Consider the following 26,683-nt stretch of genomic DNA (forward strand, 5'->3'; position numbering starts at 1 on the left):
GTGAAGGTAAAGTACAGGAACATGTTTCAGAGTGGTAAGTAGCCTTTGAAGAAATGTGTTTGTCCAATAAAGAGAGCACCAAACTAGATATGAACACAAGAAACTGAAAATAAAAAAGATCAAGCTAGAGATTATGAAACTGGAGAGGGATGTTAGTATAAATTCAGAGAAAGGAGAAGGTCGTGGTGTGAACTGTATTTAATTCTGTTTTCTCTCCACAGCTTGAGAAACATGTAATAATAATTAAACAATTCAACAAACTTGAACTCAAACTTGTCATTATTGTACGGTTCATGCAACGTGTTAGAAATGTGTTTTTTACATTTATATTCACAGTGGGGTGCCATGACCTAAACGTGTGGAAAGTTATAAATCATCTCTGTCCATTTAGCGAGCATTAAAGAGAAACAAATAAAATAATTTAAATGAATTTAAAAACCAGCAACAGTCCAGATAAGTTCAAAGATAGCGTGCAGATTTCATGCATAGACACATGAGAACAGAAATGTTTTTAACCTGGATTTAAAAATGTCTCCATTTGGTGAAAGTTTAATCTCCACTGGCAGTTTGTTCCACTTGTTTGCAGCATAACAGCTAAATGCTGCTTCTCCATGTTTAGTCTGGACTCTGGACTGGACCAGCTGACCTGAGTCCTTGGACCTAAGAGCTCTGCTGGCTTTATATTCTCTGAACATATCACAGATGGATTTTTGGGCCTAAACCATTCTGGGATTTGTAAACCATCAGCAGACTTTTAAATCTATTCTGTGACTGACTGGAAGCCAGAGTAAAGATTTTAAAGCTGCTGTGATGTGTTCAGATCTCTTAGTCCGGGTTAAAACTCCAGCAGCAGCATTCTGGATGAGCTGCAGATGTTTAATGCTCTTTGTGGGGGACACGACGAAGAAAAGACTTGAGCCTGAAAAGTTGTCCACAAGACAAAATGTATAAAATATGAAGTATACTATTAATTTAAGATGGCTCTGTCAGAAGTCAGCCATGGTGCCTGAGAACTTTAAGCAATGAACCTGGATTTAATTTGGCCAAAGGTCATTTCTATCCGTGCCCTTGTTTTAGCATGTGCATGTGCATGTGCATGTGCATGTGCATGCCCGTGTTCCTGGATCAGGATATGGCGTGAGGAGGTACGGCCAGCATGCATAGCCTCTGTCCCCAAGCAGGACACCACTGAACTCTCCTGCAGAATAAGAGAAATGTTGGATGGATATACATGTGTTCAGACTTTAGGCAATTTGATGCAATGTGTGCCTTATATGGCTATCTATAATAAAGTATGACGAGCACTTTAAATTCCTTAAGATGACCTCTACACCTGACCTCTCATTACATCACCATAATTCTGCCCATGCTACACCTTACTTCAAAAGTACACTCCTTCGGGTCAGTAAAATTCTTGCACCTTGTGCAAACCTCTGTGCCAGTGAGGATGCTCAGAACATCCTAGAATCATGAACTGATCCCGGCCATTTAGCCTCAATGTTGGAAATGAAATGACCTCCATCACAGATCATCTGTATGCACAGAGGATAGGAGTCAATGATGAGGTTTCACAGGGCATAAATGTAACATTGCTCAGCGTTACTCAAAGGGGTTGATGCGGTGTTTTTCAAAATGAGAAATCCAGTTCAGAGTCTATGGACAATTATCCCCAAGTGTACCTGAACATTTAGGATATGGAAAAATGTTCGGTGTACATAGTCAGCCTCCACGGGTCCAGCAGGGGCCTGGACAATGTGACAATGTTTAAATCCAGACTGAAAACAGTTCTATTTAGATGTGCATATGACACCTGAAAGTATTTTATCTGCACTCTTCACTTTTAAATTAATTAATGATTTTTTTCTTTTTTGGAATTATTTTATTGCCTTCTTGTGATTTTATGTAGCTGTAAAGCACTTTGAATTGCCTTGTGTACGAATTGTGCTCTACAAATAAAATTGCCTTGGATGCGTACATGGGTACAGTACGCCCCCCCCCCCCCACCCCCCCCCCACCCCACCCCCCACACACATTCGCAATAATGACACTCTCCCTCTGTTCTAGTCTTAACTCGCAGGGCAGGGCAGGGCAGGGCAGGGCAGGGCAGGGCAGGGCAGGGCAGGGCAGGGCAGGGCAGGGCAGGGCAGGGCATAAATAAATACTTAGCTTGAAGAACGACAAATATCATGGGAAGCTCAGGTAGGTATGGCAAACAATGAAAAGATCCGACAACAAGACAGGGGAGCCTGGAAACTACATAGAGGGCTGGGAGTGATTGTGAATGAGTGCAGCTGCTGGGGAAAACACAGGTGGAGGGAGTGAAGCTAATGAACAAGCATGGGAAGTGAGGGGAAAAACAATGGCAAGACATGAACTGAAAACCAAAATGTAACCTAAAACTTAAAACATAGTCCCATGGGCGTGACAGCAACAGTGCAATGAAGCCCGTCTCTGGCTCACGTTGTCAGCACATCACAGTCATCAGCAATTCATTCACCAAAATTTGGAGTGCTTCTGTATTCAGAGGAAAAAAAACTTTGAGAAGAAATCTATTTTTATCTGAGATATCCAAAAGATATTCAAAAACTGTGCTTAAAACAGCTTAAGCGTACTACAGACTAGGCCTTCTTCTAATTTATTCTGAGCAATGGTTACCTTGTTTTGGACCAAAACAAATATATACCACAGATATAAGAGCACAGTAGCGTTCTGACATATTCTTTACTTATAGACAGCTACATATACAGGACCGAAACTTCCATATTAAAAATGATGAAAAAACTTAAAAAACATATGATTACATAAAAAAATGAATGATTATCTACTTTTTATTTTGTTTGTGCATATATGTATCTATTTTTACATTCATTTATGTCTTTTAACATTTGTTTATTCATTTATTTTTTACACATTTCTTATAGGTGGGCATTTCAGACCTGGTTCTAAATCCATTGTGAGCAAATCCCCATGAAACGAGTAACCTATGCTACACTTCCACTGCAGGTTTATGTGATGGCTTTAGGTGCTTTTATTGAAAGCTTTTATTTGGGGCGAGGTAACCAGGAGTGCTACACGAATTTATAATGGAAAATTAATATCTACGTTAATCAGATGTTCCTCGAGGATACGCATTAGGCTTGTTTCAATATACTGGTTTGGATTAAATAAATTGTGGGCAGGAGGTGTCAGAATAGCCTATATGTGTAATATGTATGTATATAGGTTATTTCACATAATGAACTGGTCACTACCTAGAGACAAAACTTGAAGGAAGAAGACACAAAGAAAACCAGTGGTCTTGGTCATATATGAGAAATGTTCAGGAAATGTTGTATTTAGTCTTTTATGTCTGCAAGTATTGTCAATATTTATTCTCTAAAAGTCAAAATAATGAATCATTAATGTGATCAGTTACATGTTTACTATATCACAACATTAAAGCATCACTAAGTGTGTGAATATTAAAACTATGACTCATTTCTGCAGTTTGGAATAAGGCAAATTACTGCCCCCTACAGGGGAAAGTCTAATACGTCACAATATATAAACAGATTATGAACCCTGTTCCAACTTCTGCTCTGGTATTATCTAATATTATCATGTAAAAATGTTCATTTTACAGCTGATTGTTTAATTAAAACGTTTATCTGTTTTAAAAACTGCTCTGCAGCAGAATATTAGCCTCTGATGATGAAATATCTTTGGCAAAAAACTTCAGGTTTGCTTCTTTATCTATTAAGTTATAGCAGCTATGGGTGTAAATTACTTTAACGTCTACCTCCCTTTCCCCTTCATGCTCCATGGTTTAATTTACATGATTCCACACTCAGAGCTCCTACAGAAAAGCTGTGAGGCAGGTTGATGTCTGTGGTTTCCATACTTGATAAATAAATGAATAAATCAGATAATGAGCGATACATCTAGCTCAGCAAAGCAACTTTTTGTTTTATTGGCTCTGTATGTTTGATTTGGACTAATTTGGAATTTAATTCATTGGATTTGACTGGATTATGATTATATTACAGTGAATTGGATACTAATTGGCTTGAATTGGACTGTATCTTTGAAGTGCCTTGGTTGTTATGTTACGTTATATTATAAATAAAACTGAATTGAAAATTGCATTGATACTCATTATTGTTGTCATACTCATACAGGAGGAGTGAAAGTCCTTCCCTTGTGCACAGTTCACCTTGTGTTTCAGAAACTAAAGCAACAAAACAACATTTTTTGCTCATCTTGGTGTTTGTGTCAGTGTGTCTCACCACAGCCCAGCTCATCATCCTGGTTGTCACAGTGCACCACTCCATCACACTGAGCAGAGGCGCTGACACACTGAGAGGACGAGCCACAGCGGACCTTTCCCACACAGCTTAGACCCACTGCAGAGGGACATGAGACTGGGGATAGTTTGTGTGGTTCAGTTCTACTAAGACCATCATTAAAACTAAAAAAGCACGACACAGAGAGGAAGAAGATTGACTTACTGTCTCCCATATAAAGCTTGAACAGATAAGGATATAAAAAGAAGAAGCAGTGTGTAAAAAAGTCTACCCTCACTGCTTCCACAGGAATTAAGAGGCTAAGAAGCAGCCAGGAGCTGCACTGATGAACTGATCATCAACAGATCTGAGCACCTATATAAAAGCACAAGTTTTGTCAGTTAGCATGTTAAAGGTTAAAGTTCATGACAGCACAGTTAGAAAAAGACTGAACAAGTATGGCTTGTTTCTCTAAAAAGAACATGGCAGCACAGCTTAGCTTTGCACAGCTTAGCTTTGCACAGCTTAGCTTTGCACAGCTTAGCTTTGCACAGCTTAGCTTTGCACAGCTTAGCTTTGCACAGCTTAGCTTTGCACAGCTTAGCTTTGCACAGCTTAGGCAGCGCCTAACGTTGACGTTGGCCTCAACACTTGGCCCTGAGCCAGGTTTTTTTAAAAAGATGAAGAAATGATGACTTATGTATATGCTATGTCCCTCAAAAGCTAAACTGTACAACTTCAACACCAGGAGAACCACCAACAAAGAAAAATCTGAGATTTCAGGATTTCCAGAAGATATTAGAGGTTGAAGGCTATTGAAGTAAACCAGTAAATTGTGTCTATGAGAGAGAAGATTGATGGAATCCTTCCCACTAACCCCTAACCCTAACCCTATATGAATAAACTGAATTGAATTAAAGTTAGGAAAATTAAAGCAGGACTTTACAGCACAAATCCAAAATCCGATGCTTAGGTTTGCAAATCTGCATCTGCACAGAAAGTCTGTAGGGTGAAAAGTATTCTGTAGAGGTCTACAAACAAGATGTTTGGAACTGTTTCCGATTTCACACTCTTTGGTAACTGTGTCACTATATCTAAATTGTTCTAACATAATTTATCTTGATTTTGTTTGACCTTTTTACTCTTTAAATGAAGAAGTCACTTATGATTGGAGTGGCTGGTTCTTTCTACACCAGACTGTGGAAATGCTGAACACAGCCAGTCTTTAAAGCTGAAATGCACAGTTGACAGTGACGAGCAGTTTGATGATCGATACAAGTTGATCAGAATGACATGTCCATTACATTAATAGACATTTTCATTTCATTCAATTTTTTTTCACTGTTAGAGAAAGAATTATGGCCAGTAAGGCATACCATGGTTTTATTAACGTTAATTGGTCTTTTTGCTCTGAAATAGTTGCACTCTGTGTGAAAAGCTTCTACTCTTTACACATGAAATAACTGATACAGTTAAATAACTCATCAAATTAAACACGAAAGTAGAGGACAATGACCTAAAACTATCTAACTTCACTTTGTGGATGGGATCTTAGTTGTGTAACAGGCCTGCATCAAATATTGATGGAGCAGAGGTACTACATGCTACAATGGCTCTATTGTTGGAAAAGGTGCAAGTCAACACAAAACTGAGCTCCTTACCTCCAAGACCGATGCTAAGAACAAGAGTAATCACCAGTATGAGGCCAGAAGCGATCAGCAGCTCGATGCGATGGGCAAGCACTCTCTTCTTCCAGCCTTTCTCCAAGTCATCCTCTGTTGGAAAGAAGAGATCATGAATATTAACAGTTTAAAAACTGCACAATATGAACTGCAACCAGCCACAGATGTGGGGTTTACCTCAGGAATATCTCATTTCCATCACCAAGAAGCTTAACAACACAGCATTTAAGCCATTAAACAACTGGCTTCTTCACAGCAACTGTCTATTTCCATGAGCTAAAACCAGAACTTTGAACTGTTGTTCTATCCTAACATTAGTTTATTCAAAAGATTCAATTCAAATTCAATTCAAAAATACTTTATTTATCCCAGAGGGAAATTAAATGTTGATGTAGCTCAATTAAATCAAGGAGTTATTATAGATGCTGATGGCTGTGGGCAGGAAAGATTTCCTGTAGCGGTCCGTTTTGCATCCAAACTGAAGAAGCCTTTGACTGAAGAGACTCTGTTTTCAGATAACAGTCTCATGGAGAGGATGTTCAGGGTTGTCCATAATTCTCTTGATTTTATGCAAAATCCTTCTTTGCATTATTGTCTCCAGAGGTTCCACAGTCGTCCCCAGAACAGAACCAGCCTTCTTTATCAGGTTGTTGAGTCTTTTTAGGTCCCTGGTTCTGATGCTGCTGCCCCAACAGATGACGCCAGAGGAAATGACGCTCTCAACAACAGACTTGTAGAAGATCTGCAACATCTTGCTGCAAACCTTGAAGGACCTTAGCTTCCTCAAGAAGTACAGTCTGCTCTGTCCTTTCTTGTAGATGGCTTCACTGTTGTGTCTCCAGTCCAGTCTGTTGTCCAGATGAACACCAAGGTATTTATATTCCTCAACCACCTCCACTTCTTCTCCCATGATGGAAACAGGGTTTGATCTGACCCTGTTTCTCCTGAAATCTACAATCATCTCCTTTGTTTTGTTAACATTCAAGATGAGATGATTGTTCCCACACCATGCCACAAAGCGGTCCACCAGCTCTCTGTACTCAGCTTCTTGTCCATCTCTGATACACCCGACAACTGCAGAGTCATCTGAATATTTCTGTAGATGACAGGAGTCTGACTTGTACTGGAAGTCTGAAGTGTACAGAGTGAAAAGGAATGGTGAGAGTACAGTCCCCTGTGGTGCTCCTGTGCTGCTGATCACCTGGTTAGACACACAATTCATCAGTCTGACAAACTGTGGTCTGTTTGTCAGGTAGTCATTAATCCGGGTGATTGTTGAGGTCTCCACCTGAGTCTTCTGGAGTTTCAGACGAAGCAGATCAGGCTGGATTGTGTTAAATGCACTGGAGAAATCAAAGAACATGATCCTCACAGTGCTGCCTGCTTTGTCCAGATGACAGTGGGTTTGATGAAGCAGGTGTATGATAGCGTCTTCAACTCCAACTCAATGGCGATAAGCAAAGTGCAGGGGGTCCTGATATGTGCTGGTTTGCTTTCACAGGTGGGTCAACAGGAGTCTCTCCAGGACCTTCATGATGTGGGATGTCAGGGCAACAGGTCTGTAGTCATTGATGTCTGAAGGGTGAGTTTTCTTTGGTACCGGAACCAGACAGGATGTCTTCCACAACAGTGGTACCTTCTCTTGGGTCAAGCTAAGGTTGAAAAGGTGTTGCAGAATCCCACAGAGCTGCTCTGCACAGGCCTTCAGGACTCGGGGGCTGACACCATCTGGACCTGCAGCCTTGTTCCGGTTCAGTCTCTCCAACTGCCTCTTCACCTGACTTCTAGAAACAGAAAAGTGGGAGGGGGAGGCAAAGGGGACAGCAGCATCTCCTGATTGGGTTGAAGACAAACTAGTGGAAGCAGAAGAATCCATGACTGAGGTGGAGGTGGAGATGTTACAGGAAAGCTGTGGGTCAGAGGAGGGTGGGATGTCTCTTTGGCTGGGAACAGGAGGGGAGGATGGTGAGCTTGTTCCTGAACTGAACCTGTTGAAGAATGTGTTCAGCTCATTTGCTCTGTCCAGACTTCCATCCATCCGATCCTCCCTCTGCTTGAGGCCTGTGATCTTCTTCATTCCTGACCACACATCTCTGATATTGTTCCTCTGCAGTTTACTCTCAAGCTTCTTTCTATACACCTCCTTGCTCTCTCTGATCTTGACTTTGAGCTGCTTCTGTATACTCCTCAGTAACTCCCTGTCTCGCTCCCTAAAGGCTCTTTTTTTCTTGTTCAATAGTTCAATAGTTATGGACCTTGTTGACAACTCTGTGCAGCAGCATACATTTCTGTGTTCTATGAAGCAGAGAATTTACAACATTAATCATGGATATCTCATGCTTGTGCCTGTCTAATCAACACACGAACATGTTTATTAGCAGCGAGTATGGATTTACAGATCAATCTTTTTTGTTCTCCAATTCAGATTTCTTTATACAGTACCAAATCACAACACGAGTGATCTCACATAAAGGATGCAGTCCTTTGTGATCCAGTTGATTGTAATTGACTGACTATAGTTAAGCTCCGCAGTGCTCAGTCGTTATGATCACTGCAAAAAGATATCCAGACCTTCTGAACTAAAGCCTGTCGCAAACGCATTCAGTCTAATAATGATACTACATTCCTCCCTTAATAGACGGCTGAGCTGGTTCATGTCGAGGGGAACACAAAAAACGGAAGAGGCGTGCAGATGCCATCTTATAGAATTAAAGTTGATATTCACAACATCTACGTTAATATTAACGTCACCCACTACAATGACTTTATCTGTACTCAGCACTAAAAACTCAGAATAAGGGCCAGGTGGAGTCAGGCACTGAAAGAACTACAACTGCTGTTGGTTGAGGCTTGATTTGTAAACCTTGTTAGAAGATCGCTGCTACTCCTCCTCTCCAGCCTTGGGGTCAAGCAGTAATAAAATCAAAATAGGCCGGGGGAGTTGACTTATTTTTTCTGTGGTTTTTGTGATTTGTTCCTCCTGTGTTGATTTTTTAAAATCTTTTTCATTTGAGTGGTCAGGGAGCAGATACAGTAACTGTGAGGCAGCAGTTTAGAAGCTGCTGAGAAGAGCGTAAGATCGAGCTTTTTTTATTCTAGTTCCATTTGTTCTTTTAAAGGACTTCTAAACCCCTTAGTGCAAACGAAGAACTCTTCTGTCCACCTGCCACTCTTTGTTCTGTGCAGATCTCCCCCCTCACAACAGCTGTCCTATGCCAAGCACAGAATGAAGGATGTGCATTTTCTTATAACAGCACCATCAGACAGACTAAAACTAAATATTGCACTGTGTGTATAGAATAAACACTGTATGAATGTTCATGTGAATGAATGAATGAATGAATGAATGAATGAATGAATGAAACACATCAGAACAAATGTAAACAGGGTTAAAAAGCACTATGTAAGTGCTGACACACCCATGAAAAATCCTGTTGCACTCCATGATGTGTACAGAGATGCCAAAACCCAAACTGGAACTGAAACGCACATCTGTAAGTGTGGAGTCAGCAGTACTATCAGCCGTGTAAGATAATGTGTCAGTAAGGTGATAACACTGTGCCTCTTTCTTTGAACAGGAGGCTAAAGGACACATGCAGCTCTCCCTCTGGAACAGTGCTTTGTCTCACCGTTGATGAATGGCTGCACCTTAGTGATCGGCATGGTTGGGCTGGGTGCAGCTGGAGGCTGGCTTTCTGCAGATTTGAACGGATCTTTCTCTGATTGGAGGTCAGTAACAAAGCTTCCCAAGGGACTGACATTCAGAGTGTTGGGGGTCTCGACAGTAGGAAGGTCTTCCTCCGTCACTGAGACCACTTCTATCTTTGAGTCGTCGAGCTGCTCTGGTGCTTCTGCCTGAGGTTCCTTAATGACAGGATGAGAATAGAATAATACTGATTGTTAGAGCATATTTCCAATAAGCCAAACACTCATTCCTGGGAGAGGAGGTGGTAGAAGACTACAGATACCTGGCTGTTCACCTGGAGAATTGACTGAACTGGAAATGCAACACTGAGGTTGTCTACAAGAGGGGACAGAACAGACTGTTCTTCTTCAGGAAGCTTAGTCCTTCAGTGTCTGCACCAAGATGTTTCATATCTACTATCAGTCTGTGGTGAGACTTCAGGCTGCTTTGCAGCATCTGTAGAGGGCCGGATAGTGTAGAGGTAAGCTCTCCACCTTTCATCCATTCACCTGGGACCTTACCGTGAATCCCTGGCAGATCTGACGCTGTGACGCTTTGCGGTAAGACGTGTTGCATCACTTCCTGTTACCTTGCTTGTGCACTGTGAAATTTCTTGCTCCGCTTCGAGTACTGATAATCACTTTATTTCGATCTATAACTTACACAATTTTGCATAGTTAAACTCTATAGCTTACCGTTCTGTTCTAACACCAGGCATGCAAACTTGCCACCTTTCGGCGAAATTCGCCGTTTTGAAATCAAAATGGGTCATTCTTCTGAATCGCGTAGATCCGAGGAGAAAAAAAAAATGGGGGGGGGGGGTGAGCATGTCAACTAGCGAGTGGAACTGTGAACCTCAAAACTACACTAGATCTATCACCGCCGCTCTCTTCTCGTGACAACAAATGACTGACAAGAGTGGCGTGTGAGAGAAGCACTATCACCAATCAGAAGTGAGGAGGGCGAACATTTTGCCCATTTGAGGAGTTCGTTTCATTCGTCGTGAGTTTATCAATGCAGAGTCCGGAGAGCTCTGCCGCAGGTCGTATTTGAGAGTGCGAGTCGACCCCCATCCCCTCGCTGTTCGCCCACACCCCCGTTGATGATGACAGCCGACAGGTGCACTCGTGTTCATCCAGTATGATGCACCATCAATCGAAGTTAAAAGGGGCACAATGTAGGATTACGTAGTGCTCGTGGCATGCATGTCTCAAAACTTACACTGTCATGAAAAAATGCCGTTTAACTAAGCTTGCCGCGAGAATGTTTTTCATGTTAGAGTGCCAGCTGTCGATACAAATTTGTCTCTGGCGGTACGTCAAGTGAATTGCTGATATAAGTTTTTCCCGTGGAGCTCGTTTGGCTCGGCATGCCAAACGTTCACTTTCGTGGTTTAATGACAGCGGACCGCGAAAGTGGTCGGGAGAGTCATCGTTCAGGCTATTACTAAGCATAGGCTGTCTTGGGGCAGTAATTAATTAAACGTTTAATCCTACATACTTGTAGTATCCCTTTAAGGACCATGGGACTAAGTTTTTCGTTAAATTTAATGTAATTAAATGTATGATACTACAGTTAAATGCTTTTGAAGACCTGTGATGTTATATATCAAACACATAATAGTACAGTAAATGCAATTGATAGGCCTACTGTACCTACAAATTCATCTTTTATGCTGCACAGCTGTTCTCTACTTAATGCAAATGGGACATACTGTATATTTTATAATATATATTTTGTATAATTTACAACTTAATGCGTCTCATGTTTCCGCTTTTCCGCGCGTGCCGTGTGTCCGTGTACCCTTGTCACCTTTTTCACCCCTGACCAGTTTGCATGCCTGAACACACTCCTACAGATCTTTATTCTCACTTTTTAGCGGTGTGTCTGGTTCTCTAGCGTAGCATGGCTACCAGTTCTCTTCCTCCTTCTCCTGCTTTCACCTGCTCCGTGTGTCAGATGTTTAGTTACTCCTCTGCCTCCTTTAGCGATAATGGTACATGTAACAAATGTAGTCTTTTTGTAGTTTTGGAGGCGAGGTTATCTGAATTGGAAGCTCGGCTCTGCACTGTTGAAAATCAACCGATAGCGAGCCAGGTCCCTTTAGCCAGTGTGGAGCCACCTAGCGTAGCTAGCTCAATTAGCCTCCCCCTAGCAGAACCTGAGCAGCCAGGATTACAACGTGGCTGGGTGACTGTCAGGAAGAGGCATAGCTCTAAAGTCAAGCCCGTTGTTCACCATCGACCTGTCCACGCTTCAAACAGATTTTCCCCACTCAGCGACACACCCGCTGAGGACAAAACCCTGGTAATTGGCAGCTCTATAGTCAGAAACGTGGCATTAGATACACCAGCGGCCATAGTCAAATGCATTCCAGGGGCCAGAGCGGGCGACATAGAATCCTATTTAAAACTGCTGGCTAAGGATAAACGTAAATATGGTAAAATAGTTATTCACGTCGGCGTTAATGACACCCGGTTGCGCCAATCGGAGGTCACTAATATTAATGTTGCATCGGTGTGTAATTTTGCCAAAACAATGTCGGACTCCGTAGTTTTCTCTGGACCCCTGCCAAATCTGACCAGTGATGACATGTTTAGCCGCATGTCGTCCTACAATCGCTGGTTGTCTAGATGGTGTCCAGCAAACAACGTGGGCTACATAGATAATTGGCAATCTTTCTGGAGAAAACCTGGTCTGATGAGGAGAGACGGCATCCATCCCACTTTGGAAGGAGCAGCTCTCATTTCTAGAAATATGGACGAATTTATTTGCCACCCTAAAACATGACAACCCAGGGCTCAGACCAGGATGCAGAGTTGTAGTCTTACACACTTCTCTGCAGCTTCCCACCTGCTGCTACCCACCCAATCAATTAACACAAAAGGAGCAAATCCTCTTGTGCAAAAAGAAATTAAAACAAAAACTTTAACTGAACAAAAACATCAAACTATTAAATGTGGTTTGCTGAATATCAGATCTCTCCTTTCCAAGTCTCTGTTAGTGAATGAGTTGATTTGTGATCATCATATTGATATATTTTGTCTTACAGAAACCTGGCTGCAGCAGGAGGATCATGTTAGCATCATGTTAGCATCATGTTAGCATTAATGAAGCAACTCCCTCTGACTGTTTAAATGTTCACGTTCCTGGAACCACAGGCAGAGGAGGAGGAGTGGCAGCTATTTTCAGATCAGGGTTACTCATCAGTCCCAGACCCAAGATTAGTTTGAGCTCTTTTGAATCTCTGATTCTCAGTTTTTCCCACGCAAAGTGGAAATCCCAGAAACCTCTTGTGTTTGTTGTTGTGTATCGTCCACCTGGCCCTTATTCTGAGTTTCTGTCTGAATTCTCAGAGTTTTTATCCCAGTTAGTGCTGAGTACAGATAAAGTCATTGTAGTGGGTGACTTTAATATTCATGTAGATGTTGAAAATGACAGCCTGAATATGAACTTTAATTCTATATTGGACTCTATTGGATTTTCTCAGAGTGTTCACAGACCGACTCACTGCCTTAATCACACCCTTGATCTTGTGCTGACTTATGGCATTGAGAGTGAACAGTTAACAGTGTTCCCTCATAACCCTGTCTTATCTGACCATTTTCTGATAACCTTTGAGTTTACATTACTTGACTATACAGATTCTGAGAAGAAATTTACGTATAGAAGGTGTCTATCAGAGGATGCTGTAACCAGATTTAAAGACTTAATTCCATCATCCTTTTCTTCACTGCCATGTGCAGATATGACAGAGGACGACTACCTAAACTTTACTCCAGCAACACTTGACTCTCTTGTTGACAGCACTATAGTTTCAATGCGTACAGCACTGGACAATGTTGCCCCTCTGAAAAGGAAGGTAATCAGTCAGAAGAGGTTGGCTCCTTGGTATAATTCACAGCTGCGTGCTTTAAAGCAGACTGCAAGAAAGCTGGAGAGACAGTGGCGTTCCTCTAATTTAGAAGAGTCTCAGTTAGTCTGGAAAGATAGTTTAACAATGTATAAGAAAGCCCTTCGTAAAGCTAGAACTGCTTATTATTCATCATTGATAGAAGAGAATAAGAATAATCCCAAGTTTCTTTTCAGCACTGTAGCCAGTCTGACTAAGAGTCCGAGCTCTGCTGAGCCAGTTATTCCTTTAACTCTCAGCAGTGATGATTTCATGAGCTTCTTTATTAATAAAATTGTTTCTATCAGAGAGAAGATTGATGGAGTCCTTCCCACTATTATCAGTGATGTATCATAAAGTACAGCAGCTTTAGAAGTATCTTTAGAACCTGATTTGTATTTAGACGGCTTCTGTCCAGTTGATCTCTCTGAACTAACGACAGCAATAGTCTCTTCTAAACCATCAATTTCTGTTTTAGACCCAATCCCAACCAGACTGTTCAAGGAGGTTTTCCCATTAATTGACACTTCCATATTGGATTTGATCAATCTGTCTTTGTTGACAGGATATGTACCTCAGCCTTTTAAGGTTGCTGTAATTAAACCTTTACTTAAAAAACCTACTCTTGATTCAGAAGTGTTGGCTCATTATAGACCTATATCCAATCTCCCTTTTATAATAATAATAATAATACATTTAATTTTAAAAAAGCGCCTTTCTCAACGCTCAAGGACACTTTACAACACATTAAAAAACACGATAAATAAAATAACACAAGTTAAAAAAGAGGCTAGAGGGAGAATGCAGCTTGAAACAGATGGGTTTTGAGTTTTGATTTGAAGAGGGGTAAAGAGTCAATGTTGCGGATATCTGGTGGGAGTGAGTTCCAGAGTTGGGGAGCAGAGCGACTGAAAGCTCTGCTGCCCATGGTGCTGAGACGGGCAGAGGGCACAGAGAGGTGGAGGGAGGAGGATGACCTGAGGGAGCGAGATGGGATGACAATGGCGAGGAGATCAGACAGATACGGGGGGGCGAGGTTGTGGATGGCCTTGAATGTGTACAGTAGGGTTTTGAAAGTAATTCTGAATTTGACCGGGAGCCAGTGAAGCTGCTGGAGGACGGGGGTGATATGATGAAAGGAGGGGGTACTGGTGATGATGCGGGCTGCAGAGTTTTGAACCAGTTGAAGCTTATGAAGGGATTTGTGAGGGACACCGAAAAGGAGTGAGTTGCAATAATGTATGCGGGAGGTGACGAGGCTGTGGACCAGGATAGCAGTGGTGTGAGGAGTGAGAGAGGGGCGGAGACGATTAATGTTACGTAGATGAAAATATGCAGACCGGGTAATGTTATTGATGTGGGAGTGGAAAGAAAGTGTGCTGTCGAGGATGACACCCAGACTCTTAACCTGAGGGGAGGGGGACACGGCGGAGCTGTCTACGGTGAGGGAAAAACTGTCAACTTTGGAAAGGGTGGATTTGGTGCCAACAAGGAGGAGTTCCGTTTTATCACTGTTGAGTTTAAGGAAGTTTGCAGTGAACCAAGATTTAATCTCAGAGAGGCAGTGGGTGAGGGAGGAGGGAGGGAGACTGGCGTCAGGTTTACTGGACAGATAGAGCTGGGTGTCATCCGCGAAGCAGTGGAAATGTATACCAAATTTTCGAAAAATATTGCCAAGTGGGAGGAGGTAGATGATGAAGAGGAGGGGCCCCAGGACGGAGCCCTGGGGAACACCTGAAGTGACAGGGGAGGGCTGAGAGGAGAAGGACTTGAGCTGTATGAACTGAGTGCGGCCTGTGAGGTAGGAGTGAAACCAGTGCAGGGGGGTGCTGGTGATGCCTAAGGAGGAGAGTCTATTGAGGAGGATGGGGTGAGAAATGGTGTCAAAAGCTGCACTTAGATCGAGGAGGATGAGAATGGAGATGAGACCGGAGTCAGCTGCCATGAGGAGGTCGTTGGTGATCTTGATAAGGGCTGTTTCTGTGCTGTGGCATGGACGGAAACCAGACTGGAATTGTTCATAAAGGCTGTACTTGGTGAGATGGGAGTGAAGTTGGGAAGCAACATTTTTTTCCAGGATTTTAGAGATGAAAGGAAGGTGAGAAATGGGGCGGAGGTTATTAAAATCGTTGGGGTCTGAACCAGGTTTTTTCAAGAAGGGACTAACAGCTGCAGACTTGAAGAGAGCGGGAACAATTCCAGTGGACAGTGAGGAATGGATGATGGCTGATATGAGGGGGAGCAGAGAGGGAAGGCAGGATTTGACCAGGACTGTAGGGAGGGGGTCAAGAAGACAAGAAGAGGGTTTGGACTTAATGATGAGGTCTGATATTACCGAAGGATGTGGGAGATCAAAGCTGTAAAATGGTTGACAGGGTGGTAGAAGATCAGAGGAGGGGAGGGGAGAGGTAGAGGAGCCTAGGTGCTGGTGGATTTTTTTAACCTTCTCATTGAAAAACAGGAGGAGAGAATTGCAGGTTTCGGAGGAGTAGAGGTGGGGGGGTAGGGAGTCAGGGGGTTTCAAGATGCTGTTGAATACGGAAAAAAGAGTCTTGGTGTTGCCTGCATTAGAGCAGATAAGTCCGGAGTAATATTGTGTTTTAGCATGAGAGATGGAGTCCTTGTAAAGAGAGAGCTGAGCTGTGTAAATGTCTTTATGGATGGAGAGACCAGATTTCCTGTATAGTCGTTCAAGCTGTCGATTTTTAGATTTCATGGAGCGAAGATCAGGAGTGAACCAGGGAGCAGACCGAGTAAAGAAAACAGAACGGGATTTGACAGGAGCAAGTGAGTTGAGAATGTTAGTAAGACCATTGTTGTATTGGGTGACAAGAGCATCAGGGGTGGAAGAAGAATCCAGAGTCAGGGTAGCAATATGGGAGGAGAGGGAGTCCAGGTTAATGTCCTTGATGTTGCGGAAAGAGATGACACGGCGTGGTTTGGAAATGGTGAGGCGGAGAGTGACATTAAATGAGAGGAGGAAGTGGTCCGTAATATGGAGTTCATCAGCAGTACAGTTGGAGGGGGTGAGACCAGAGCAGCAAATTAAGTCCAGGGTGTGACCTTTTATGTGTGTGGGGAAGTCAGAGAACTGTTTGAGGCCAAAACTATCAAGTGATGAAGAAAAGTCTATGGTGAGGGGAAGAGCAGTATTGTCCATATGTATGTTGAAATCCCCCAGCAGAATTATATAAGGTGAGAGAGTGGAGAGGTGAATGAGGAGGGCAGAGAATTCATTTAAAAAGTCTTTGTGAGGCTTAGGGGGACGATAGACTGTGGCAACGATAATGGGGGTGGGTCCAGAAATTTGACAGACAAGGCATTCCAATGAGGAAAGAGGTGGCACAGCCACCGGGAGGACCTTCCACTTCTCGCGGTAAAGAATCGCGAGACCGCCTCCGCGACCCGATCCACGAGGTTTACAGGAGTAAACAAACCCCAGAGTCATTGAGCTGGGAAAAGTCACCAGGAACTTGCCAAGTCTCATTTAAGCAGAGAAAGTCAAACTTATGGTCCGTTAGGATATCCTGGATGAGACGTCCTTTGCCCGTGAGGGAGCGAATGTTCAGGAGACCGAAGTTAACACCGGAGACTTTATGTCTAAAGTTCTTGAAAAAATCGTTGCAGCTCAGCTTTGTGATCACTTACACAGAAATAGTCTGTTTGAAGAGTTTCAGTCAGGATTCAGAGTGCATCATAGCACAGAAACAGCACTGCTGAAAGTTACCAATGATCTCCTCTTAGCCTCTGATAGCGGACTTGTGTCTGTGCTTGTCCTGTTGGATCTCAGTGCTGCATTTGATACGGTCGATCACAGTATCTTATTACACAGACTTGAACATGTTATTGGGATTAAAGGAACTGCATTAGGCTGGTTTAAGTCATATTTATCTGATAGATTTCAGTTTGTTCTTGTAAATGAAGAATCTTCCTCACACACCAGAGTAAGTCATGGAGTTCCTCAGGGTTCTGTGCTTGGACCGATTCTTTTCACTTTATACATGCTTCCATTAGGTAACATTATTAGACAGCATGGCATAAATTTCCATTGCTATGCTGATGATACTCAGCTGTACTTATCTATAAAACCAGATGAACCCAATAGGTTGGTCAGACTACAAGCATGTCTTAAAGACATAAAGACCTGGATGACTCAGAACTGTCTGCTTCTAAATTCAGACAAACTGAAGTCGTTATCTTTGGACCTGAGCGCTTCAGGGAGAAACTGTCTAGCTATATAGTTACTCTAGATGGTATTTCCTTGGCTTCTAGTTCTACAGTGAGGAACCTTGGAGTTATTTTTGACCAGAACTTATCATTTGACTCGCATATAAAACAGGTTTCTAGGACTGCCTTCTTTCGTCTTCGTAATATTGTTAAAATCAGGAACATCTTGTCTCAGAGTGATGCAGAAAAACTAATTCATGCATTTGTTACTTCAAGATTGGACTACTGTAATTCTTTATTATTGGGCTGTCCCACATATTCTCTGAAAAGCCTTCAGCTGACCCAAAATGCTGCAGCCAGAGTTCTGATGAGAACTAACAGGAGAGATCATATTTCTCCAGTTTTAGCTTCTCTTCATTGGCTCCCTGTTAAATTCAGAATAGAATTTAAGATTCTTCTCCTCACATATAAAGCTCTTAATGACTGAGCTCCATCATATCTTAAAGATCTCATTGTAAGATATTTTCCTAACAGAGCACTTCGTTCCCAAACTGCAGGTTTACTTGAGGTTCCCAGAGTTTCTAAAAGTAGAATGGGAGGCAGAGCCTTCAGTTATCAGGCCCCTCTGTTGTGGAATAAGCTGCCAGTAAATGTCCGGGAAGCAGACACCCTTTCCACTTTTAAGACCAAGCTTAAAACTTTCCTTTTTGATAAAGCTTATAGTTAGGTCTGTTGAATCTGATAGTGTGTCTGCTAGTGTGTCTTGTTCTGCCTCCACCTCTGGCACCCTCTATACTTTCATTACCCCCTACCCGAACCAGGGTTTGAATCCCATTCCCGCTTATCTTACCTCTTTTATTTCTCCCCCTACCCGAACCAGGGTTTGCATCCCCACCCCGCTGTGACTGGTGTGCAGTTGGTGAGAGGCTGAGGTAGCTTGTGGCTGTAAAAAGATGGTTGTTGTGGTGTGAGGAGCAGATCTATATAGGGAGTATAGGGAATTACTCACTGAGTCTGCTCCTTTATTTTATTATTTATTTTTTCGTTAGCACAAGTTTCTTGTGTTTACCTTGAATAGGGATGGCTCAGGTAATCCTGAAACATCCCATAGTTAAGCTGCTATAGGCCTAGACTGCTGGGGGGCCTCATCTGTCACACCTTTCCTCACTTTACTCTCTTTATGTATATGTGATATTATTGTGGTCATTAACTCGTGTTTCCGTGTTCCAACAGATATCCTTTGAATGGTGTTACAGTGCCGCCGTCGCGGCCCTCTCCCCTCCTTTCTGTCCTCTCAAACCCCAGCTGGTGGAGGCGGATGGCCACCCTTCCTGAGTCTGGTTCTGCCAGAGGTTTCTTCCTGTTAAAAGGGAGTCGTTTCTCTCCACAGTCGCCTCAGGCACGCTCAGGCCGGGAGATTGGACCGAAAAACAAAAAGTTTTCAGTGCAATCTGTTGGTTTTCTTAGCTAGGAAATTGTTTTTGAATTGGCTCTATATGAACGAATTGGATTATTTTATGAATTATGATTATTATTAATTAATTGAATTCCAATTGGCTTGAATTGGACTTACTATCTAAGTGCCTTGAGATGACATTTGTTGTATTTGGCGCTATATAAATAAAAATGAATTGAATTGAATTACCCTTACCCTGCCGACCTGTGTAAGACGCGTTGGATAAAAGCGTCTGCCAAATGCATAAACAGAAACATCAGAGACTCAAAGAAACCGAGCAAACTGATAAAGAAGGCTGGCTCTGTGCTGGGGACTGCTCTGGAGCGGTTGGTGAACATGTAGAGCAACATTCCCCGTCCTCTACACAACACTACAGCTCAGTGCTACCCTCAGCTATTATTTTGCATATTTCATTTTTATCATTTCACCTAATTTAATTTGAAACAAATTGGACGATCGTAGAGTACTAACAACGATATAGCAAGATTATTATGAATTATTATGGTTTTCAGAATATAGGCAGGGCGTCCCAGGTGCACCCCAGATGCTGAAACTGTCAGCTGTGAGTTTCCTTCTATCTCGTCTCCTGAGAGAATGCACCTACATTGGATGTCATCAGCTCAGTTGTGGCCCAGAAACAAAGCTAATGCATTCAGGGAGATCTCTGGAGATTTCAACAGCGCCTCTTTCTCTGATACACTTTGCTTTTAATCGATTTTTTTCTTTATTTAGTTATTTTGCCTCCATGGTCTATGGAGTTTAAATTAATTGAATAGTTCTTTATTACTCGGTCCACCCATCCATTTTTTACCCACTCATCCAAGGTTGAGTCAGGCAACAGGTTCAGGAGGAAACATCCCCTCTCCAGCTCCTCCGGGGGATCCTGTGGTTCCCAGGCTAGTTTCTGGTTCCCGGGGCCTCCTCCTAGTTGCATGTGCCTGAAAAACCTCCAAAGGGAAGCGACCAGGATGCATCCTGACCAGATGCTCACAACACCTCAGCTGACTCTGGATGTGGAGGAGCAGCGGCTCCTTCCCGATGGTGGAGCTCCTCCCCCCATCTCTAAGGCTGAGCCCCCCTCTGAAGGAAAGAACTTCAGCCGCTTGTATCCACGACTTCATTCTTTCACTCACTTTTCGACTCAACTCTGTCTTCCTAACATTTGATCTCAGTACAGCAGAGGAAGCCCCCATCAGTCTATCCACCCCACCATCACTAAAACTCCTCCACTTCATGCAGAGACTCATCCCTGACCCAGAGAGCAACGCACCTCTTTTCCAGTTGTTCCAGTTCAGAACCATGGTTTTGGACTTGGGGGATCTGACTTTCATCCTGGCCACTATACAGGTCAATAATCACACAATATTATTCCAAAAATGGGAAATTATGTAACAGTTAATTTAATTCAAATTCTAAATAATATTACATTTATTATCTGATGATAATTTTTTATACTAAAACAATATAATTTCCTTTCTAGGACTGATCAAGTATCCTTCAGATCAGTTTGATGCAATGAAAATGAATCTTTATGTTTCATAGTAATGCTCTAAAACTAAAAAACATTTAGGTGTATTGTAATTAGCTGCTTGAATCAACATCAAATCTGGGCTGTAAATGTGTAAATGGCAAATCCTCTGGAGGTTGTGAAGCACTTTTGATGAGCACCAATAAAGAAGTATGTCCACCTATTGACCAAAGATTGATCACCCGCCCCAATTCAAAGACACCGAAGCAAGAACTGATTAGTTTGGGAATTTCTATGAACTCCTCTAAAGAATATTAACACTCTTGAGTACTCTTGTCAGTTTGTATTCATGTATCTCTTGCAAAACCCAGAATGTCTCAGTCAGTAAAACCAGACTGGAGCACTGCTGGTTACTTTCCTTTTTCCATGAGAATGACAGAGTGCAGTTTATCCCAATCTTCCAGACCAACACTCTTACCCTTAAACAAATTGTTTAAAGCCTGAACCAAATTAAGTGGTGCTAGTAGTAAACTGTGATATGGTTGGGATCTGTCAGCAGTGGTTACTTGATTGTCCATGTTGAAAATTTAATATCTGATATTTTTGAGCTTTTAGGATAATTTTGCACGTCTCTCTAATAAACTTTTTGAATAAAGCAAAGTTACTTTTCAGTCAGTCTGCACAAAATCTGCGTATATGGATAATTTTCTTTCATTAAGATATTGTTCCATAACATGACCCAAGAAAAACAAATTAAATACAGTTAAAATTGAAACAAACTGTGGAAAATGCTCATAAAAGTTTCCACAGGAATCCTAAAATATGTGATTAGTAAACAGAGATAAAACCTTCTTCCATACCTCTAATTTGTTCAGCATTCATTTCAATGACCATTATACTTTTGTAAACTTACCGTTAGAGATAATGTGTGATCAGTATTGGCAGCAGGATCTGTAAAAAAAAAAAAAAGGACAAAGACAATTGAGTTAATTAAGGAAGGAAGAAAGAAAGAAAATGGGGGAAACAACTAGGAATCCTCAAGAAAAAGACTGAATAAGCTGTAATCCCATGCAGTTTGAAAAGAATGTCCAACATACTTATGTCCACAAAGCTTTTCTGCATGATACCATTGTCCACATTCATCTGTACTTTGTCCAAGACCATATTGTGTTGTCCCCTCTTCCTTTCGTTTCCTATGTTTCTTTCCCCTCCACCCTCTCTCCGTCTTAATGGCTGCCCTCCTGCTGTGTCTATAGTTACCGAGGGACACCTGAGCAAGTCAGTACTGCCACATAGAGTGGGGATCTGGTGACACTGTACCTCCCACTCTGCAGATAGGATTACATACTTTTACATCTCCAAAGAGTCCAGGGAGATGGAGTCAGGTGAGGGAGGTGGGAAGCTGCACAGTCCCAAAGCCAAGCAGAGAGGTGCCGGAGCTGCTCCTGCAGCTAGATCTCGCTAAAACAATAAGAGTACAATCTCGTCCCTTTTATCTGCCAGTGATCTCACACTTTCATGATGATCAAGGGGGAAAGTTTCTTTCACCTTTTCTCCATTTTATACCAGCTCTGCATTCAAGACGCCTCCTATTGAACTCATCTTGATTTGGGGTCTTATTTCAGGTATTAGTTGGGCTTTTGAAAGCTCTGTCAGCTGCTCAGAAATCTGTGTTTTCACAGAAAAAAGCTCAGTTTAAAATCTCAAGAAGATGCAAAGAAAGACACAATGGCCCTCATTTATCAAACTTGCGTAAGACAAAAAACATGCGTAGGTCGTGTGTACGTTCTTTTCTGCGCAAAGGTTGGCATTTATCAAATCCATCGTGAGCGCAGGAAAGATGAAATCGCCACGACAGGTCTGAGGCCGTGTACGCATTTTCCATTTTGACTTGCGGTGACTGCAATAGCATACATAAACAGCAGCGTCACTAGTGCGTGCTCAGGAGTCGCAACAAATCCCTAGGTTAAAATTACAGACTTATCACTTCAAAGAAGGCCCATGTTTTATTTGACTTCAACATAAATATAAACATAAACGCAAATTAAATAAATAAAAAAATTAAACAAGCACAACTCCATTATTGGAAGAGTGATGGCTCATTATTCAACCGCCTATTTAAGAGGTGATTCTAGCGGCGCGGTAATGGCGAAACGATGGCAGATCTGGCTTTGTTAGAGGACCTGAACGCGCGCATCAGGCGCGAGAGAGTGTTCCGGGACCGCCAGGATTTCTTTCGGGAAAATGATGAGTGGCTTATGAGCCGTACAGGAGAGGCGCTTTAACACTGCGCATACGCGCACGCGTGCCACTGTGGAGAGCTGTATAGGGCTCCTAAAGGGCAGGTGGATCTGTCTCTCGGCTGCGGGGGGAACCCTTATATACGCCCGATAAGGTATGCAATATTATTATTGCATGCGGGGATCTCCATAACATTGCCCAAAAAAATGGAGTCCCATTTCCAGATGTACATCCAGAGGACCCCGTACCCAGAGATCCCTACCACCTGCCTGCACAGCCAACAGCGCTCAGGAGGAGAGAGGAACTTATTCAGCGATTCTGACTTTTGGTAAGCATTCTGTTATTCAAGGAAATCAGGCCAGCCACCCTCTCCTCCAAGGCACTCAAATCCAAACCTGGATCAGAGCTCCCCCCCCCCCGTTTGTGACATGCTGCGTCGGAGAGCTGCGACCTTCTTTGGTCGCAGCTTAGGTCACTTCTTCCTGATCTTATTGGAGAAAAAGTAAAACATCGTTCAATTTTAGATTTCATTTAATCTGGAGTTTATCACATTTTATTGAGCATCACAGTAGGGGAAAATACATACCTCGTCCGGTCTGCGATTTACATCGCCAACGCTGTTGACAGCGTTTCTTTGCCGCCTTTCGTCTATCCATGTCGCAAATTCTAGAGGTGCGGCCTTTTGTAGAAGGCGTGGTTAGGATCATTACGATGGATTTCAGCCGCCGGATTTATCAACAGCCGCTCGGTCTTACGATGGGATTGGTGTGGTACGCATGTTCTGTGAATCTCACTTGAGCCTCTGCGTACGACGAGTTCTCCGCTCATATCAACGATGCTTTCTACGACGGCTTGATAAATGAGGGCCAATATGTCCAGAGCTTCCGCAGCTGGCTTCCTGCCTCTTGGGCGGTGTCATTCTGGGATGTCATCACACGTCCCAGACCAGGTGTGGCCTAGTAAAGGCTCCTAACCCAGCAAAAGTAGACTTGAAAATCACACAGAACTACCTGTTTGCCCCCAATATCCACTGAAGTTGGAAGCAGAAGAGGACTGTCCAGTGTGACATTAGGTATTAAGAGAGGTTAAGACAGGTTATTTGCTCCTCTACGCTGTGAACCATGGACAAGTGTGATGGTAATGTTCAGTTTTAAGTTTTGATAACGTTTAATTTATTCTGGTTTTAATGATGGTAATGTTTCATTTATACGGTTGTAGTGGTGTTTCATGTACTTAGTATGCATGGTGATGGTTTTTACAAATCAAAATTGAAGTTGAGGAAGTCTTGTTTAAATCAATAAATAAATACACATGGGGTACAAACTACAAAAATAAAACAGGAAGTGCAGGAAGACTGTTGACAAAAAAGGGATAAGCAAAAAACCAAAAGACAAAGTCAAACACACAAACTCAGACCATGACATGGCTTAATTATCACCATGTTTTGGTGGAAACATCACTGTGATGTTTTTATAAAAGGAAATCATTTGACATTTTTACAGGCTTTATCTGTCTGAAGATATTGTTGCTAATGTTTACATCTTGGACAAGGCATGCCGGTGGTTAAAGACCAGTGAAAGAAGCCATCTATGTTAATCTGGAAACATTTAACAGAGGAGATTGTCTCAGGTGTCAGCTTCCTAACACTAGGCTCATTTCAGCCTCCTCCTCGGCTCACTCCTTCGTCCTTCTGCCTGGGACCCTGAAATGCTCCTGGGTGTGGTGTTTTAATCCGAAACTTTAAACTGGATACAGGTAAAGAGCTACCTTTTCATAAACAGATTTAACACTCCTCTGACAGAAATAATTTAAGCATTAAGCTGCAGAAAATAATGGTAAATGATGCAGGTGTGTCACACTTCTTTCTATTTATTTACCATCTGTTTAAACTCAAGCTCTGAACTGATGGAGTCTCACTGTGTCACCTCCCCTCTTCTCTTCCTGTATCTCTCTCCTCCCCTTCTTGTTGTGGCCATGTTCCAACAGCCCCTGAATCTACACAAACTAATTTAACTGCCCATTCAGCTGCATATCCAGACTTGTGAAGGTATCTGCTTTGGAGAGGAGACTTCTCCGGGGGTTATTGTAACAGTCTGTTATGTGTTGTCATCGACTCATTTAGCAGACAACAGTAACATTAGAATTCATTTTGGAAAAATCTATGTGTCAGTCTGGTAAATGTAAATAAGATCATTTCTCCCCTTTTGTCTTTTTGCGCCATCTTCTGAGCAAAATGTGTTTTATGAACTGCCATGTGCTTTATTTACCAAAGAAAACTGCTATCTATCTGCTGACTGGTTCCGAGCTGGTTCAGAATGTATTTATGATAAAAAAAACTGGACAGAAGATATAGAGAAAGCCAAAGGGATCCATGCAGCACCGCTGGAATACAGGTGAAATGCACCCTGAGAGGCTGTTGTTGATGGATCCTCAGAGCGAACAGTTGTGCTACAGCTGGGTTATTTCTCCATAAAGCTCTTAAAATCCCACTCATCTTTTCTGTATCTCCTTCTGAGGCTTCAGGCCTGGTTTCTGATGCTGCTCCACAAACTGGAGATGAAACATCTCAGCCTCATATCAACACAGGCTCCAGCTGAGAAAAATGTTGTGGACTGTCCTCACAGAGTCCTTCTGGGTAAGAAATGAGTGCAGGATTGGTTGTGGTCAACATTGTTGCCTCTCCTTAACTGCCCTTTGTGAGAAAGAGCCAGGTAGTTTCCTGGGTGAGAAAACGATGAATAGGAGTTGTAGTGATTGGCCTCGAGGTTCTCCTTAAACAGGCAGTCATTGGAAAACTGCTCCTGAAGAGGACAACCACATGGTTAATGTTAATGTTAATGTTATGGTACTGTGCCTTAGGTCCATTGTTACACCATTCTCATTACAATCAGTTTTATAGTAAAAAGTATTGAGTAATAAGGCTCAATTTGCTTAATGTTTGGTATTCAAGACGAGGAAATTTGACTTCTGATTGGCACAAACTTTTATTAAAAGTAAGCTATAAAAACAATAGTTTAGCTTCTAAAATGTAAGGAAAATGTAAAGATTTACATGATGATATTTCTCCTTTGACAGAAACACAGAAGCAGTGTGTGGAAACATCGCAGTCTCACTGTGCACATCATTTATCACATATGAATATGTTTCATGTTCTCCTTTAATGCTGAATCATTTCTGGGAGTTTTACTGAGAGTTGTGTTACAGGCGAGAGAAGGAACATGTAATATAATAATGACACAGTGTGATGTGTTGTTGTTCATCTGAGGTAGGATTCACTGAGTTTTAACAACAGGTGTGTTGTTTTATTATAACTGAATACATAAAGCACTACAACGGAGAGTTTGTCATTACTTTTTACAGCCTACATACCGTTCCATATGCCCATCCTTCTCCATTCATACAGAGGTACAAGCCGCTGCTGACTCCTCTGATTCCCACCACTCCCCGCTTCATAGCGAACACCTTCAGCCCACCTTAAAGAGATGGAGACAGGTTATATATTAAAAGTGCTTTATGAACAGAATCAGGGGAGTGCTGATAAAAGCACGGCGGTTACATGTGGAACAGATGTTTCAGACAGTTTCAAGGCTTTCCTGAAGAGGAAAGCTTTATAAGGAGGGATGTTAAGGTAGCTGCAGATTTGGTGTGACTGATTATCTCAGAGTGCAATGAGTTCCATAAGGTGGGGGCTCCGATGGAAAGATTTCCCCCTGTAGTAAAATGTTTTGGGAACAGTGAGCAAGGCATCATCTACTGATCACAATAGTTGGGAGGGAACACATGAAGTTGGTAAACCTGAGATGTAATTAAGGCTGTTTGAGGCTTTGAAT

The 26,683-nt window shown here is 42.3% G+C and overlaps 1 protein-coding gene across 3 annotated transcripts in view; it reads right to left on the minus strand.

Moving 5' to 3' along the window:
* Nucleotides 1-26,321, minus strand: part of tmprss3a (transmembrane serine protease 3a) — an 86,502-nt gene extending 60,181 nt beyond the window's left edge. For 2 of the 3 annotated variants that reach the window (XM_075478885.1, XM_075478883.1), the window contains exons 1-5: nt 26,223-26,321; nt 21,526-21,563; nt 9,574-9,808; nt 5,924-6,037; nt 4,266-4,400 (exon numbers count right to left, since the gene is read on the minus strand). In XM_075478885.1, the coding sequence (XP_075335000.1) occupies nt 4,266-4,400; nt 5,924-6,037; nt 9,574-9,808; nt 21,526-21,563; nt 26,223-26,238 (538 nt within the window). In that variant the 5' untranslated portion in view covers nt 26,239-26,321. The remainder of the gene's footprint in view (nt 1-4,265; nt 4,401-5,923; nt 6,038-9,573; nt 9,809-21,525; nt 21,564-26,222) is intronic. The other variant, XM_075478884.1, reaches the window with a different exon arrangement.
* Between the last annotated feature and the right edge of the window lie 362 nt (nt 26,322-26,683).

Source organism: Odontesthes bonariensis, chromosome 12, assembly GCF_027942865.1.
Source record: "Odontesthes bonariensis isolate fOdoBon6 chromosome 12, fOdoBon6.hap1, whole genome shotgun sequence".
Classification (NCBI taxonomy): domain Eukaryota; kingdom Metazoa; phylum Chordata; class Actinopteri; order Atheriniformes; family Atherinopsidae; genus Odontesthes; species Odontesthes bonariensis.